We start from the raw sequence: 17,407 nt of genomic DNA on the forward strand, positions 1-17,407 counted from the left end.
GAAAACTTAAGGTCTTCCCTGGCATGTGTCTTTCCTGGTCCTGTCCACGTGCTTTTTCTTTTTTTTTTTTCTAGTTTTGGCTGCTGTTTAAAGTTTTAATTTTCTTAAAAGTCTCCTTAGGGGGCTTCCCTTGTGGAGCAGTGGTTGAGAGTCTGCCTGCCGATGCAGGGGACATGGGTTCGTGCCCCGGTCCAGGAAGATCCCGCATGCCATGGAGCAGCTGGGCCCATGAGCCATGGCCACTGAGCCTGCGCATCCGGAGCCTGTGCTCTGCAACGGGAGAGGCCACAACAGTGAGAGGCCCGCGTACCGAAAAAAAAAAAAAAAAAAAAAAAGTCTGCTGCTTCTGGGGGACTTAAATATTCTATTCTTTTTTGTCTGTAGTCTCTAATCCCTAGGTAACCACAGATCTACAGTTTCCACACACTCTGACATTTGCCACTGTTTTAAGATACCTCCAATATGCCATCATACCCATCTGAGCTCCAAGTCAGTCAAGACAGAAACCAGTGCCTAAGGCTGCCTCCAGACTAGCCAGAATGTTGCCCACAAGTTTCAGTCTTTTTCATCTATCCCAGGGGAGGGGCTGGGAATTGGGTGGCTTCCTCTGACTACGCTGTACCGCATCAGAGAGCGGGTGGTGCAAGAATAAGCAAAATCACCACAAAGTTTCTTACCATTTTGGTTATGACTTTTTATTGTCTGGGCATTTGCTGGTTGCTGTGGATTTGTGACTCTTTTCTAAATTCCTACAAAGCCATCTTAGTCTGTTGTTGTTTACTTGATGGTTTTGTGAGGGAAAAAGGCCCTGGAGCTTCCAAGACTGACTTCTTGCACCTCCTGAGGTACCTACATTTAAAAAATAATTTCCCCAAATATTTAGGAATTAAATTATCCTCTTTTATTTTGTTGTAATAACAATAACAGCAGTAATTTTATTGAGCACCTACTATATTCCAGGCACTGTTATACACACTTGACCTTTTAAAATAATTAATTTGAACTTTACTGCAGTCTAGGTAGTATTATTATACCCTTTTCATAGGTGAGAAAACTGAGGCACAGAGGGTAACCTACTGTCCATGTGGAACTAAGACAGACACATGGGGAATAAAATTGTAAGTCTTCAATAAGTAACATGAAGGCTCTTCACGGTTTTATGTGACTTAAGACGACGGGGTTACAGTAGACCCGAAGAAGTTGGCTGGATCACACCTCCCCCCAACTTCTCTTGGTGCTATAAATGCTTTAAAATGGGATCTCAGACCTTGAGCTACACTCACAGTGGAATGTGACTGTGGTAGTGGATTGGCCACATTAGTGCCCCTTTCCTTTGAATCAGGAAATAACATGTAGCATATGATCCTAACCAGGAAGGCAAGAGAGGTCCAAACCCAGCCCTGTGGTGGGTGAATAATCAAGGGGATGAAGTGAAGTGGAGTTTCAGAGAGATGACAGACTTAACCCGTCGTGCAGCCAACGTCTTCACACAGACCTGTGGCCTCCAGGAGGGAGACCATCTAGCCTTGATTCTGCCTCGAGTGCCTGAGTGGTGGCTGGTGATCGTGGCCTGCATCCGAACAGGTCAGTGACCCAAGCAGACCTTTGGGCTCACCTAGAGCCAGTTTGTCCTGAAATATTAGGTGCTTTCTCTTCCCCCCCAATTTTTCTTCTTCACAGTCTTTCTTTTTCTCAGACTCAACTCAAATATTATTTTACTCCTTCTTATCCACTCTCTCCCTTATACTCACACCCTCTCAAACACAATGTCATAATTCTCTCTCTCTCTCTCTCTCTCACACACACACACACACACACACACTTTCTCTTACACGGTCTCAGACATTCTTGCTTCTTTATAAGATTCATCAATTGTTAACGTTTTGCCATATTCGAGCCCTCTCTCCCAGTGAGTCATTTAAGAATCAGTTGCAGACACTGTGACACCCATAAACACCAGGTAAACACTGCAGCATGCATCTGCTAAGATCCAAGACATTTCCTTCACATAACCACAGTAGAGTTATCACACAAGAAGTTTAACACTGATGCAGTAGAGTTACCTGATATACATCCATCGTCAAAATTCCTCGATTGTCCCAATAATGTCCTTTATAGCATTTATTTGGTTTAAATCAAAAATCCAATGCATTGCATTTAGTTGTTATATCTCCCCCGTCTCCTTTAATCTAGAATGTTTCTCTACGTTCTACACCGTCTACATGACGATGACAGTTTTGAAGCGTCTAAGCCAGGTGTTTTGCAGAAGGTCCATCAAAATGTGTATCTCTGACTCCTCCTTCATGATTATCTTCAGGTTAGACATTTTTAGCCCAGGTACTAGAAGGGCAATATCGTGTCTTCCTTGGTGCATCATATTGGGGATATATAAAGTTGATTTGCCCTAATATCATTGATATTGTTTTATCACTTTAGAAAGGTAGTATCCACCTTTGTAGAGGTACCTTTTCCTTTTGTAGTTAGTAAGTAATCTGCCGTATAATATTTATGGGACTGTGTGAATATCCTGTTCCCCAGCTGTCTTTCACTTTATGGTTTGAGAATCCACGGACGATTCTTGACTGAATTGAATATTTTAATGGTGGTCTTTTATTAGGATTTTCTATTTATATCATTCCCTCTACATTTATCAGTTGGCATTCTTCTATAGAGATTTTCCTTTCCCTTTTCATTGCTTATCTATACATTAATCTATATAATCAGTATGGGACTCATGGATTCTTTTTCGAATCACTTCAGTTGTTCTATAATGCATGCTCATACAACAATATGTCGTGCTCTTGGTCACATATTCTGTCTCATGTTTTCTCACAAATAGTTGATTAATCCATCAAGATCAAGAATTAACAGCAGTGGCTGAGGGAGTATAGAGAAGCCATGCCATCTGTATAGTGAAGAGATGGTCCATGAGAAACCCAAGACATGACTTGAGACCTCTGGGATAAGAATTAAAGAGGAGTAGAAGCAAAGGACGGAAATTCCAAGAATGGTCATAGCACATGGAAGTGCTTAGAGTCAGGAGTAGCCTGTATGAAGAACGGTCATCTTGAAATAGAGAATAGAGTTGTGCGAGAGAAAGATGGAGCGTGAGCAGTGCACTCAGAGTCAGGATGGGGAGTGTGGTGTTTTCCTGGAGACAGGGTCCAGGTGTTACTGGGGAGAAGAAATGTGGAGGGGAAAATGTCAGTGCTCTGTGGAACTAAGCAGGCTAATAATACGGAAGGTGTGTAGTAGGAAGATTCAGGACAGGGCATCTGGTGGAGAAATTAGAATGCAATAGGGGCACACAAGACTTGAGCTAATTGTTGGTGATGGAAGATGGAAGGGAAAGTACAAAAGTTCAAAGGACATTGCAGTTAACTTTGGGTATGACGAACGAAGGAAAGAGAGGAAATTCAAGATGACACAAGGAATGATGACAACAGATGACAAGAGATTCACGATGACAGAGAAGGAAGTGAGAGGAGAAAAATGGGGGCAGGGAGGCAGAGTCAGGGACACTGTCCTACTTGTATCTTTCCCAGATCCTGTGTAAATTTGTACGGAGAAGGACTCACCTGTCTACTGGCTAGATCCATTTAGAGTAGAAATTATTAGGGCAGGCTTTTCAAATTTTAATGTGCATAGAAATCCCTTGGAGATCTTGTTAAAATGCAGATTCTGATTCAGTAAGTTTGGGAGGGGGTGAGATTCTGTGTCTTAGGGGGTGTTGATGCTGTGGACCATCCTTTGCATACCAAGAAGTTAGGGGATGTCTGTGCAGATAAACCAGGTCTGACAGCCAAGGTTGTGAGGCTGTGAAAGAGATACCAGAACAGGCAGTTTCTTTCTCATCCCTAGGGATCGTCTTCATGCCAGGGACTACCCAGTTGAAGGCCAAGGACATTCTCTACCGACTACAAGTGTCTAAAGCCAAGGGCATCGTGACCACAGATACCCTTGCCCCAGAGGTGGATTCTGTGGCTTCTGAGTGTCCTGCTCTGAGAACCAAGCTCCTGGTGTCTGACCATAGCCGTAAAGGGTGGCTGGACTTCCGATCACTGATTAGGTGAGTTTCTGATGAATGTGCTTTCTGAGGAATGGCAGGAGAAAGTCACTCACTGCCTAGTGCTGGTACAGAAGCAGCCAGTGGGAGGAAGCTCACCAGGTCTGAGCTTCTCTTCACAGCTATGTCACTGATTTGCTGTGCAACCTTGGGCTAGTTCCTTCTCCTCTCTTGGCTGCAATTGTTTTATGTATAAAATGGGGAAATTGAACTTCTATGGCTCTCTCTAAAATATAATCACCCCTGTGCAAAGGAGATGTGTAAAGTCGGAAGGTTATTGTGTTGCATGTTCCTTGTAGGTGGGGAATCTGAATATTATTTTTATGTAAATAATAAACAATTAAAGAAGCTGCACAAAAGGTTCAGATGAATTTTTAAGGTGAAACTTGAGACTGAGAAAAAAATGACAGGCAGCTTTGGGAGCAAACACTTTCCATGTCCTAGGGAGTGGGTGTCTATAGGGACGCCTTGAAGGAAAAGTTAGGGAAGTGCTGAAGGTAAGAAAGACCCCTCCACCTCCAAAACGCTGATTCTGCAAGTCTTCAGGCATTTTTCATATCACACACAAACCATGCTGGATTTGTTTTCTTGAAGTACTTCCACAGTTTTTAAAGCTCTTTGCTTCAACCCCCAAGGGCAAATATTACAGTGAAATCACACCTTATGCTAGATTCTAAAGTCAGAGAATTAGATTAAAATAGCTTAAACAAAGAATACTCGTTAAAACTCGTCGCAATTGCTCAGACTCAGTATGGTATCATTTCTCCACAAGAGCCAGGGCTCCCTCCAGCACTGGGGTTACTTGCAGCCTCCCTGTCTGAGTACTATAGGAAGCTTGCATTTACAATTGTAATAGACCCAAGAAAGAGACTCTCAGCCAAGGAGAAGCTCCCCAAGAACCGAGGCAGATGGAGGGAGCTACGGATTCTACCTTCCACCTCTAGCTCATGCTAGAGCAGATGTACATATATATGTTCCTTACACTGTCATTCTCCCTAGCTTTCTCTTTCCCATCCTTCAACACCAAATTTATGAGGTTGAATTCCCGTGAAGCTAGTCTGTGTAAAATACAAGGTTAGCGGCGTGACTAAAAGCATAGTATATGGATCACACTGTCTGAGTTTGAATCCTGGCTCCGCAACTTGCTGGCTATATGTCTTCAGGTAAGTTACCTAACCTCTCTGAGCCTCAGTTCCCTCATCTACAAAATGGGCATAAAAGCAGTACTTGCCTCTTAGGGTTGCTCTGAAGATTGAATGAGTTCTTATTTGTAGATCATTTAGAGCATTGTCTGGAATCATTGGAAATACTATTTCAATGTTTATTAAAATATAAAGTAATCCATCATATTTTCCCCACTTTTTAAAATGAAGAAATGTCAGTCCACCTATCCAAGTCACCCATAAACTTTGTTTGGTGCCTAATACTGGGAGTTGCAAACCCCAGTTTTCTGACTCCAAGACTCACATTGCTTCTTTTGCTTCCCCAGAGGATGGAAAAACAGGAAACATGACTTCTGTCCTTTTGTATTGAATCCCTTTGCAGATCAGAATCCCCAGTTCACACCTGTATTAAGTCAAAGACCCTGGACCCAATGGCCATCTTCTTCACCAGTGGGACCACAGGCTTCCCCAAGATGGCAAAGCACAGCCATGGACTTGCTTTGCGATCCATCTTCCCTTCATGGTAGGAGAGAGGGCACCAGCTTAGAAGCTGGGCCACGGATCTGGGGTGAAGTGTGTATGTATATTTGTACGTGTATGTGCTGGGCAAAGAACTCCTGGTGGAATTGACCCCGTGCTGTTTATGCTTTCTGCTCTCTTTGGTTCAGACCCCTAAGGGTGTGAGAAGTATAGACTGACAGAGGCATCTGAATGACAAAGGAGGCACATTTGGGTCCTGCCTGAGCACCTTCACAGGAGGAATGGAGGAGATGTGCGTGGAAAAAGCAGGCATTCTGCAAACCACACAAATGATAAGCCCATGTGTCCCTGTCAGTAGTTCCAGGGTTTGGTGGGGAAAGATAAAATACTCTAGCAATGTGACCTTACGTGACAGGTCCTCTCCTCTCCTTAATTGTGGACAAATCCGGCATAGAGTTTCCCAGTCGTGAACTGTTAGGGAAAAATAATACCTGGAACTAAGCCACTCCAAGCCACTGCCCTAACCTGGAACAAACATAGAGGCTGAAGCTGGGTTAACCATTTAATCAGTTTTAAACCAAACTCTTCTCCCTTCTCTCCATCCCCCAACTAGTAATATTCAAACCAGACCACATTCTATATACTTTGTACCTTATTAACCAGACCAGGGGGACAGAGAAGGCTTTTTGTAGATAGTTGGTATCTGTGCTAATGATAACAACTGAGTAGCAAAATCCTGGAGGAATGCGGGTGGGGAGAACGGAAGGATAGTATAGTAGTCAGAATGGTATCTGAGGCTAACTGTATTTTGGAGTTAGCAGGAAATTACTGCAGCTGAAGACATCTGATGTCCTCTGGTGCCTGTCAGACACAGGCTGGATTCTGGCTTTTGGAGGGTCCCTGCTTGAACCATGGACAGCAGGGTCTACAGTCTTTGTCCATCATCTGCCCCAGTTTGACCCCAAGGTCATTGTACAGGTAAAAAGACGAACCTTTCGATATCAACAAACTCCCGGAAAAAACTCATTTTGAGTTCAAAAACTGGATCCAACTGAGAAAATACATTATTAGCAAAGAAGCCTCTTAGTATAACGCTTAGCATAATATAACCCCGGCTCTGGGTTTCTCAAAGTGTGAAGCACTGAATCAGTCATCGTATCAGAATTACATCAAGAGGTAACTGAAGAAAACACATATTCCAAACCTCTCCCTGGACCTATGGACCTGGGAACCAGAATATACGTTTTGAGAAGTGAAAGCAAACAGAACAACTCAGGTCTCCTGGATCCTGGATCCTGGCTCTACCAGGGCCAGGTGCTGGTGTGTGGATGTTGTATTTGTGTGGCTACTCAATTGAATGACATTTAGAAGCAAAGGCTGGAATATGACAGACCTAGTTTCGTGTCCCATGATTGACCTTTATTAGTGGTCTACTTAGCCCTCTGAGCTTCAGTTTCCTTATCTGTAAAATGAGAGTCTTAATGGTTACTATTCCACAAAATTGTTGGGAATCTTAATGAGATGACATAGGAAAGGTGTGTAAAGTGCTAGCCCTGAGACGAGCCCAGAGAGAACACTCAGTAAGTGGTAACAGTTGCTGTTATGCATACACCATGATAATAACCGAGGTCACCTGCGTGAACTCCTTCAACGTATTTCTCTTCACTTAAAACTTGTCTTTGTGTCTCCGCTCACTCCCCGGCTTCCTGTCTCAGAGGCAGACCTGCCCCTTCACCTCTCAACGTCCAGCTCCCTCCCGACACCTGCTGCCGATCCTGTTCTTTTCCCTGCCCTTGTGTTGGGAGCCCCTCTCTATTAATCTTTAACTCATTAAACCTTTTCTCCTGTATTTGCAATCTCTCACTTTTCATTGACTCTACTCCCTCAGTCCATAAACATATTCAAAGTTCCTCATCCTAAGAACACCTGCCCTTCACCCTGGTACACCTCGGACCAGCCCCGTCTCTCCTCCCTTAAGGTCAGACTGCTCCACAGAACATTCTCCACTTGCTACAGCTACCGCCTGTTCCCCCAGCTCATCCATGAACACCGGAGTCATCCAAGGTTCTGCCCTCAACTTTCCCTCCCCTCTAAGCAGCTTCCTTTACTTCCATTTCTCCAGCAGGTACATCCACTCAGGTGGCTCTCAAAACTGTCCAGTCTTCTCTCTCCAGGCTAGTTTCTGCCTGTTTTTCTGCTGGTTGGTTAAGTTCATCTGCTCATCCCTCCAGCACCTGAAACTGTACCTCCCACTTCTCATTCCCTGCCCCTATGTCAACATCTGCCTCTCCGTCATTATTTTCTGCCTGCATCCTGCCAGTCTCTGAGGCATAGAACTGCATGAACCACAATGAACCACCTCTCTCCTTCCCCCACCAGGTCTAATTCTCCTTCCCCTACAAGGGGTGTCCCCACAGTCTCAGTGTATTTTAAGCTGGAATTATTTCAAAGAACTGAGTCTACAAATTTACCCCACACCCTGCATTTGAAAGTTCAGTTGTTTAATTTACTTTACAATTATTACTTTTGTGAATTTTTAAAAATAAACTTTTAAAATTACTTGGTTTCAGTCTCTCCTATTGAAGATGGGAGATAGTGACTAAAACGAAAAATGTTAAATTAAAAATTTACCATTCAAATTCACAAAACAAAACTTTCCCTTCATTCCCTCCCTACCCATCCCCTGAACTTAGACTTTCTTGTGTTGCTCCGATAGTACCTGACACACGCCATGTATGGAATTCATGCTCAATTTAGGTATACTGAAAGAATTAGCAGATGAATAAATGGGCTGTCCTAGAGGAGAGGGCAGAATTAAAATGCTAATAACAAATCTATGTTGTAAATCTTAATTGCAAAAATAAAATTTTTTCTCTCCTAACTTTCTAGACTTTATTCAAATACCCTATTACCCAATGCTTTGCTGCGCCCTCTGTATTTCGAATGATTCTGCAGCAGAGTTCCGCCAGGTATGGTCGATGTGGCTGCGGTTGGTAATGGGAATCTTCGGGTAGGATTTTAAGTAATCTGATGCACTGTGGTCTGACTGATTTTAGCTATGGTGCTTTGAGGATACTGTGTGTGTGGGTGGGGGGGGGGTAAATGTTGGTGGTGATATTTAACAGCTAGTCTAATTGGTTCTTTCAACAGGATTCAGGGAACCAAATGAAACACTCAGTGAGCCTTGCAACATTGTGGGGTTTTTTTATATAAATATTTTTGTTGTCAAGTAAACATACAGAAAACTATATAAGATATACATTTACAGATTAATGAATTGTTGAAAATAAAACAGCTATGTAACTGCTCACCGAAGGCCCAAAAATAGAACATGGCCAGTGTCCCCAGAGACCTCCTCATGCCTCTCCATTTCCACTAAAGGAATCCACTATCTTGGCTTTTATGGTGTTCATTTCCTTATTTTCCCTCATAGTTTACACAGGAAATATCCCTAAACAAATTATTCTACTTTACTTGCTTTTGAGTTTCATGTAATCGTACATTATTCCGTAATATCTGGCTTCTTTTTTCAACATTATGTTTCTAAGAGGTGTCCGTGTTGTTAAATAATGCTGGAGTTAATTTTCATTGCTGTATAACATTACATTTTATGAAAGTAGCACATTTTTAATCAGTTCTATTATTGGGCATCTGGGTAGTTTTCAGTTTGGGACTATTGATGATTAATGCTGCATTGAATTTTTGAACATGTACATAAACACGTAAACACACATTGCTGTAGATCTTCTCTGGGAGAGGAATTGCTAGGTCACACTGTCATTGCACCCTACTACCTTATTTTCCAAAATTTTGAACCATGGTATGCTCACCCTAGCAGGGTAGGAGAATTCCCATTGTTCCACATCTCTGGCAATATTTGTTTTTTTTCAAGTTTTAATTTTTGCCAATCTGATGGGTATGTAGTATCACATTGTAATTTTATTTTTGCATTTCCCCATGTTTGTGGATTAATTTTTAGCTCACCTGAAATCTGCTCTTTGAACCTTATGGTTGTTTATGTATCTTTCAGCGTTTCTGAAATTGATATGGCTACTTCAGAATCAGAGCTAACATGTTTTAGACATAAAAGACTTAAAATATCAAGGAGTTCAATTTACAAAGATAACTGAAATACAGCTTGATTTTATTCATGAACCCTCAATCTGACAGAATTATGTTTCCAGCTGTATTTCTAAGCTCATATTATAGCTACTTGTTGCAACGTTCTTGAGATGGTGAACAAACCCCATACAAATTCAACCGGGACATGAATATTGACTCTATTGGAGACTCTGCCCATTTTATGTACTTTGGATAAAGCTCAAGAAGAATGAGGAACATACCCTCAATGAAGCCAGCCCTGCTGTCCATCACTACAGGCTCTGTATATATGAGGAGAGGGTGACGAGGGATTCTGCCACCTCCCTCATCCCTACGAGCTGGCTCAGCTCAGCCCCATGCCAAGTGGTACTAAGACCCCAATCACTTCTACCCATTTCCTTCAGGGAATCCATCATTATTTTGTGATGGTTTTTGTATTATTTATGGAAATCTTCATGGGGAAAATAGATGAGAGGATTTACATCACACAACGTACCTAGCAAACTACTGCAAATATTCACAGCAGACTTTTCTGTTCTCTCCCAAATTCCTGCTCTCAGGGCTGTTACCTGTGATCCTTCTTCTCTTCACTTACATGAACCCCGGTCTTCCTTGATGTCCCGAGCAATTCATTTCCAACCCCTAATTTGCGTTCTCCAGCCAGAAACACAAAAGGCCTTCAGTTCACATAAGCCCACTCTTCCCAGAAGGCGGTACAGTTCTGTTACCATCCTAGCATATCCTTGGGGTCTTATCCCTCAGCCCTTATGGTTTATAAAAATAACCCTCTTAGCCACATAGAATACTTAGAATGTGTTCCAAGCACACTTTTCTCCCTCTTATTACATCAACATCCATATTCAATCCTGATCTCCCTGATTTAACCCATTAGCCTCACCACCACCACCACCTACCCCTGCCAGATGAGTTAACAGGTACCAACAGGAAATGACTTCCACTTGGACTTGACCACCAGTAAAATGCCCAGAAGGCAAGTAAGAAAGCGAAGAAGCAGAAGGATGAATGATCCAGATGACAATGCTCTGAGCTCTCCCTGGGCCTGGGGCAGAGCGCCCAAGCCCAGTCTGCGGAGGCTCTGTTGACACCTTGCCTTTCCCTCAGCCTCAGGTTCCCCACCCTGGAGCACTGCTGTACTGGTGGGGAGGCCCTGCTGCCCGAGGAGCAAGAACTGTGGAGAAGACAGACAGGCGTTCTGCTCTACCAGGCCTACGGACAGTCAGAAACGGTAGGTGAATGGTCCCTCTGGGCCAGTCAGGATGTGCTCGTCCACTGAGCCCGCAGATGAGCTGAATCCTGCTATGAGTGTGTGCAGAGCACACAGCATTGCTCAAAGCCAACGGGAGGCTCCAGAGCTCTAGGCTTATTTGTCCAAATAAATTTGCAGAAAAGACAGTTGCAGCTCATCAACTTGTCAAAAGACCAATGTGCTGAAAACTATTGGACAAAAACCTAGAAAGGGGTCTAAGGACATGGTGCCACTGTACCTGTGATAATTAGTTATAATTAAGGGAGGCCAGGAGGGGCACTGGCATAGAAGGCGCTCTCCAGAGACATGGAAGCCAGCACTGCAAGTCCTGTCCACTTCACTGTCCCTTCCTAGGCAGCAACCACAGGAGCAGGCCGGAGCTAGCCCCGGAAGTTCACTAGTTCATTTCTGGGTGTTTATGAGGAGAGCATACAGCTTTGATGGTGAGACACTAGCAGGAGGGGAGATCTTCTATATACACGCCACACACACACACAGACACACACACACAGACACACACACACACAGACACACACACACACACACACACACACACACACACAGTGTGATCCCAAAGAGGACCACTGACCAGTCAGGTGGGCAGGGCATTCAAAGAATCATGCATGTTTTGAATCTCAAAGACTTTATCCATGATAGTATGGGCAGGTATCTCACTTCTAACACATTTTCAATGCATTTCTGATGCTGGACAGAGCCACTTTCCCCTACTTCACTATCATCCCTTTAGCTGACAGATGTATGACTGTCATCTCAGGGCCTGTAGCAAAATAGCTGTTTTAGTCCCAACTGACATACTTCTCTGACATTACTTTGCATATAAATAATCAGTTACTGGGTCTGCTTCCGGGATTGAGAAATGTTAAGAGTCTAGGTCTGTCCTTGCTGGTTCAGTTTGCATTCAGACAGGGAGGGTGAGGTTATAACTATGCGCTACACCCATGACACTAGTCCTTTTACATCAACTATTCATAACAACAGAATACTCCCCGATACCCGGATGGTGCTTTATTTCTCCAAACATTTTCACACCTATCCACTCATTTCTGTGACATTTTCCACGTGCCTGTAGTGTAAGCAGTGACATTGCAGAGGGGAAAGTACTTCCTTTCTCAGGAGCTCTGACCCCAGTTCACATCTCAGCCTTGCCAGTTATAGGCTTCGAGACTGTAGGCATATCACTGAATCTTGCAGAGTCTAGCTTCCGCATCTCCAAAATGGAAATATGCCAGTCTTGCAAGGTTATGATAAGGTAAATGAAAGAAAGTATACAAAGCTCTGTTTGCAGTGTGTAACCCCTATTGCAGCTATGGTTGTCACTGTTGTTTTTAGGTAGGTATTGTGTTTAGATGCTGGGGGTGCAGAGATGGATGGGACAGTCTCTACTGTCTACAGTCTCTACTGTCTACAGTCTCTACTGCTCATTATCTACTGAGGGAAACAGACAAGCAACAATAGAAGTGTGGGGAAAAATACCACAGAAAGAGAATCTCCCAACTTCCTTTTATTAGGGCCTGAATGATAGCTAGTAGTAGTTGTTTACTGAATACTTGGTGTGTGCCTGGCACACACTCACAAGCACTCTAAGCGATAATGTTATAATTACCCCCCTTTGACAGAGGAGGAAATCAAGGGGGATTACTTGGTACACAGCTAGTGAGTGGTGGAGTCAGGATTCAAACCTTGGTCTCTCTGTGTGTAAAGCGCTTAACCTTAGGAAAGTGATAATTTCGAGAACCATGAAGAAGGAATAAGGTTCATCAGGAAGACGTGGGGGTAGGGGAACGTGAACAATCTGAATAACCTCAGCACAGCTCTGAGAAGCAGTCGAGGCAGCTACAAGTAAACGGTCGTTACATACACTCACGGCCCTCCCCGGCAAAGGGACACATGTCTGGCACACAGTGGGCACTCCGCACCCTACGTTACATGCCCACGGCCCTGGGCTCACTCCTCTGCTTCTTCATAGCCTCTCCCACTGGACTCTGTAGTCCCAGCACCAGGCTCAGGTCCAGCCCATGTCAGGTGCAGTGAATGTCTGCTGACTAGAGTGGGGTCGATGCCTTCTAGCTTCCCCATGAGGGCTCTTTGCACAGCATCAAATGACATCTGTAAGCAAGGTTGCTGTGTTTGATTCTTGCTGCTTTGTGATTAGCCTGGACTCTTGGCCAACCCCAGTTCTCTTCTTTGCGAACAGGGAACAACTTGTGGCACTCTCCGGGGCATGAAGATCAAGCCGGGTTCCTTGGGGAAGGCCATCCCACCCTACGACATTCAGGTCTGGTGGTAAAGACATTGGTAGACATTAGTGCTCGGCTAGGGTTGGACCATTGTGTGACACGAGGTGACAGAACAGGTCATGCCTCCCGGCTGCCCTTCCTCATCTCCGCCTACTTTTCCTCCAGTTTCCTGGGGAGTTTTCAGTTGAGAACTGCAATGTCCTGGGCGTGAGTGCAGCTTGCCAGGACAGCCAGAGGCCTCATGCACCGAGCCTGGGAAAGAGTACTTGCAGTAGCACAGGTGGCTCTCTCCACTGCGGGTGCCTTTAGTTTTTCCTGATCCGTGTTCTTCTCGCTTGAAGACACATTTGTGATGTCTATATATGCATGAAACAAATGGACCCATGACTTGGGTTTTACCATTTGCTGATTTCAAAGACTTTGACAGTTTTATTCTATTTTCTGACAGGGCTCCTCTACCACAACCTCCTCCCCCAATAACCCCCACTGTGTCACATGAATGAGCCAGGCAGTGTTTGGGTGGGGCAGGAGTGTTGGGGATCCCTGCAGGGTGGGATTCACAGGTCTCTTGCTCCAGATCATTGATGACAAGGGCAACATCCTGCCGCCCAACACTGAAGGAAACATTGGCGTCAGGATCAAGCCCACCAGGCCCATAGGCGTCTTCATGGGCTACGAGGTAAGGACACACCATCTGCCCCCACACGGCCCAAGAATCCTTGCAGGGAGCTGTGTAGGTGAAAAGGGACTGGACTCAACTCTGCATCTTGAGACTTCTTCCTTCTTCCTTTATTCACTCCAAGTCAATGAAACCTGTTCTAATTAATCTCAAAGCTCATAGTGTGTTCCCACATCCCTTTCTGTCATAACCCATCTGGCACTTATGGGCGGACTGTTGGGGTAGAAAACAGCCTGGCTTCAGAACCACCAGACTTGGGGTCCAGTGATGTCTGTGGTTAAGAATGCTGGCTTTGACTGGGTTCACGTCATACCACCACACTTACCAACAGGGTGCAAACAAATCTATTATACTCGCTGAGCCTCCAGGGGCGCTATTATCCCCACTTTAAAGAGGAAGAAGCTGCAGATTGGAAGCTTAACGTGTCTTTCCCATGTCAAATAAATGGCAGGCCTAGGATTCAAAGTGGTGTGTTTTGGACCCCAAACTCTAAATGAGAAATCCAGGGACTACAGAAACCTACAATAGAGTATAAGGAAACCTGCTGTAACTCTTCATCAGACAAACCCTAGCTAGCAGTGGCCACTAAGAGGAAATCCTCAGCTTCCAAGATGGACTGTAGAAGGGTAGACAGACCCTGAAATTGATCTCAGCCTCCATCTCCTTTCTACAAAGTCACAGCCACTGGTGTCACTGTTGTGCTCACACTGTGGCCTTGGGTGGGTGGGTGGGGCCCTGTCCCTCTGTGGTACTATTGTCCAGAAGCAATCATGCAAGCCTTAGCCTTAATTCTCAGTAGCACAGTGTAAAGGTTGGATAAAAGGGAAAATGAACACAGAGTAACAGGTATCTAGACCAGCAGTTCTTAATACTGCCTGCACGTTAGAATCATTTGAAGGGTTCTTTTTTTTTAAATACTTGGATCCAACCACAGAGATTTTGGTTAAATTGAACTGGCGTGGTACAAAGCCATGACTTAAAAAAAATTGTACATATTTTATTTTGCAAAGATGTCTTCACATATGGCCACACTGATTTCTTTCATTTCACACGTTCTCATGGCAATGAGACATGTCACTCTTCCATTGAGATTCGTTGGCTTTTATTCTGTTCTTTTATTTTCTTTTTATTGAGGCATGACCTAAATCCCTGCTAATTAGGGTTTGTCTGATGAAGAGTTACAGCAGGTTTCCTTATACTCTGTTGTAGGTTTATATATACATGTGATATAAAATTTACCCTTTTCACCATTCCTGAGCATACCGTTCAGTAGCACTGAGTAAAATTTACAATTGCACAACCGTCACCACCATGCGTCTGCAGACAATTTCCTCCATCCCCAGAAGCAATTCTGTTCCCATTAAACAATAGCTGCCTAGTCGCCATCTCCCCGCATCTGGTAACCTCTAATGGTACTTTTTGTCTTTAAGAACTTGCCTATTTTCATTACCTCATATAAGTGGAATCATACAACATTTGCCCTTTTGTGTCTGGCTTATTTCACTTAGCACCATGTTTTCAAGGTTCATCCATGTTTTAGCAAACTGTCATCTTTTGAGACTGAATAATATTCCATTGCATGTATATACCAAGTTTTGATGGACATTTGGGTTGTTTCCACCTTTTGGCCTTTGTGAATAATGCTGCTATGAACACTGATTGTGCAAGTAACTGTTTGGGTCCCTGCTTTCCCTTCTTTTGGTTATATACCCAGAAATGGAATTGCTAGATCATATGGTAATTCTCTTTAACTTTGTGAGGAATTGCCATACATGTTTTCCACATGCACAAGGCTTTTCATTTCCTCATATCCTTACACTCACTTGCTATTTTCAGTTTATTTTTAATAATGGCCATTCTAATGGGTTTGAAGTGGTAACTCATTGCGGTTTTGATTGACATTTCTCTAGTGACTAGCATCTTTTCATGTTCTTATTGGCCATTTGTATATCTTCGGAGAATTGTCTATTCAAGTTCTTTGCCCATTTTTAATTGGTTTGTTCATTTTTTCTGTTGTTGTTGTTTCTAAGTTGTAAGAGTTCTTTATGTAGGCTGGATATCAATACCTTATCAGATATGCAAATTATATGCTTTGCAAATATTTTCTCCCATTCAGTGGGTTGTCTTTTCACTTTCTTAATAGTATCCTATGACATACAGAGTTTTTAAATTTGGTGAAGAACATTTTATGTATTCAATATTTTTCTTTTGTTTCCTGTGCTTTTGATATCATATTCAAGAAATCATTGTGAAATCCAAGGCAAGATTTTCCTCTGTGTTTTCTTCCAAGAGTTTCATAAGCTTAGCTCTTACATTTAAGTTTTTGATCTATTTTGAATTAATTTTTGTGTATGATATAAGGTAACTTCATTCTTTTGCATTGGTCAGCCACGTTTCCGAGCACCATTTGTTAAAAAGACTGTCTTTCCCACTGAATGGTCTTGGCACCCTTGCCTAAAATCAATTGACAGTATATGTGAGGGTTACTTTTTGGGTTCTCTATGCTCTTACAGTGGTCTGTATGTCTCTTTTTATGAATGTATCACATTGTTTTGATTGCTATAGCTTTGAAGTAAGTTTCTGAAATCAGGAGTGTAAGTCCTCCAACTTTTTTCTCCTTTCTAAAGGTTGTGTTTGCATTTTGGGATCCCTTGAGATTTTATGTGAATTTTAGGATGGGTTTTTCTATGTCTGCAAGAAACACCACTGAAATTTTGATAGACATTGCATTGAATCTGTAGATAATGTTGGGCAGCATTGTCACCTTAATATTGTCTCAAATCAATGAATACGGGATGCTTTTCCATTTATTTATGTCTTCTTTCTCTTTTTCAGCAGTGATTTTTAACCTTCAGTGTACAAGTCTTTCACCTGCTATACTAAATTTATCCTTAGTATTGTATTCTTATTGATGTTTTTTCAGTTTTCTTTTGGATTGTTAATTGTTAAAGTATAGAACTGCACCTTAAGTTTGTGCATTGATTTTCTTTCCTATAACTTTGCTGAATTCCTTTATTAGCTCTAACAATTTGTGTGTGTGAGAGAAAGTTTTTTAGGGTTTTGTACACGTAAGATCATGTTATCTGTGAACAGATCTAGTTTTAATTCTGTTTCATTTTGGTGCCTCATTTCTTTTTCTTGCCTAATTGACCTGGGTAAACTTCCAATACTTCGTTTAGTAGAAAAGGTGAGATCAGGCTCTCCTGTCTTGTTCCTGATCTTAAGAGAAAATCTTTCAGTCCAGTGAGAATGATGTTAGCTATGCTTTTTTTTTTTAAATATATGGCCTTTGTCATGTTGAGGCTGTTTCCTTCTATTCCTAGTTTATTAAATAAACTGAGTGTTTTTATCATGAAAGGGTACTGAATTTTGTTAAATGCTTTCTCTGCATCA

At 42.9% G+C, this 17,407-nt stretch overlaps 1 protein-coding gene across 4 annotated transcripts in view; it reads left to right on the plus strand.

Moving 5' to 3' along the window:
- Positions 1-17,407, plus strand: part of LOC116739914 (acyl-coenzyme A synthetase ACSM1, mitochondrial-like) — a 46,255-nt gene that overhangs the window by 12,533 nt on the left and 16,315 nt on the right. For 3 of the 4 annotated variants that reach the window (XM_032604813.1, XM_032604812.1, XM_032604811.1), the window contains exons 3-10: positions 1,374-1,584; positions 3,862-4,069; positions 5,612-5,752; positions 6,528-6,687; positions 8,599-8,678; positions 10,933-11,056; positions 13,293-13,373; positions 13,913-14,014. In XM_032604813.1, coding sequence (XP_032460704.1) covers positions 1,374-1,584; positions 3,862-4,069; positions 5,612-5,752; positions 6,528-6,687; positions 8,599-8,678; positions 10,933-11,056; positions 13,293-13,373; positions 13,913-14,014 — 1,107 coding nt within the window. The remainder of the gene's footprint in view (positions 1-1,373; positions 1,585-3,861; positions 4,070-5,611; positions 5,753-6,527; positions 6,688-8,598; positions 8,679-10,932; positions 11,057-13,292; positions 13,374-13,912; positions 14,015-17,407) is intronic. The other variant, XM_032604814.1, reaches the window with a different exon arrangement.

This window comes from Phocoena sinus, chromosome 15 (assembly GCF_008692025.1).
Source record: "Phocoena sinus isolate mPhoSin1 chromosome 15, mPhoSin1.pri, whole genome shotgun sequence".
Lineage (NCBI taxonomy): Eukaryota > Metazoa > Chordata > Mammalia > Artiodactyla > Phocoenidae > Phocoena > Phocoena sinus.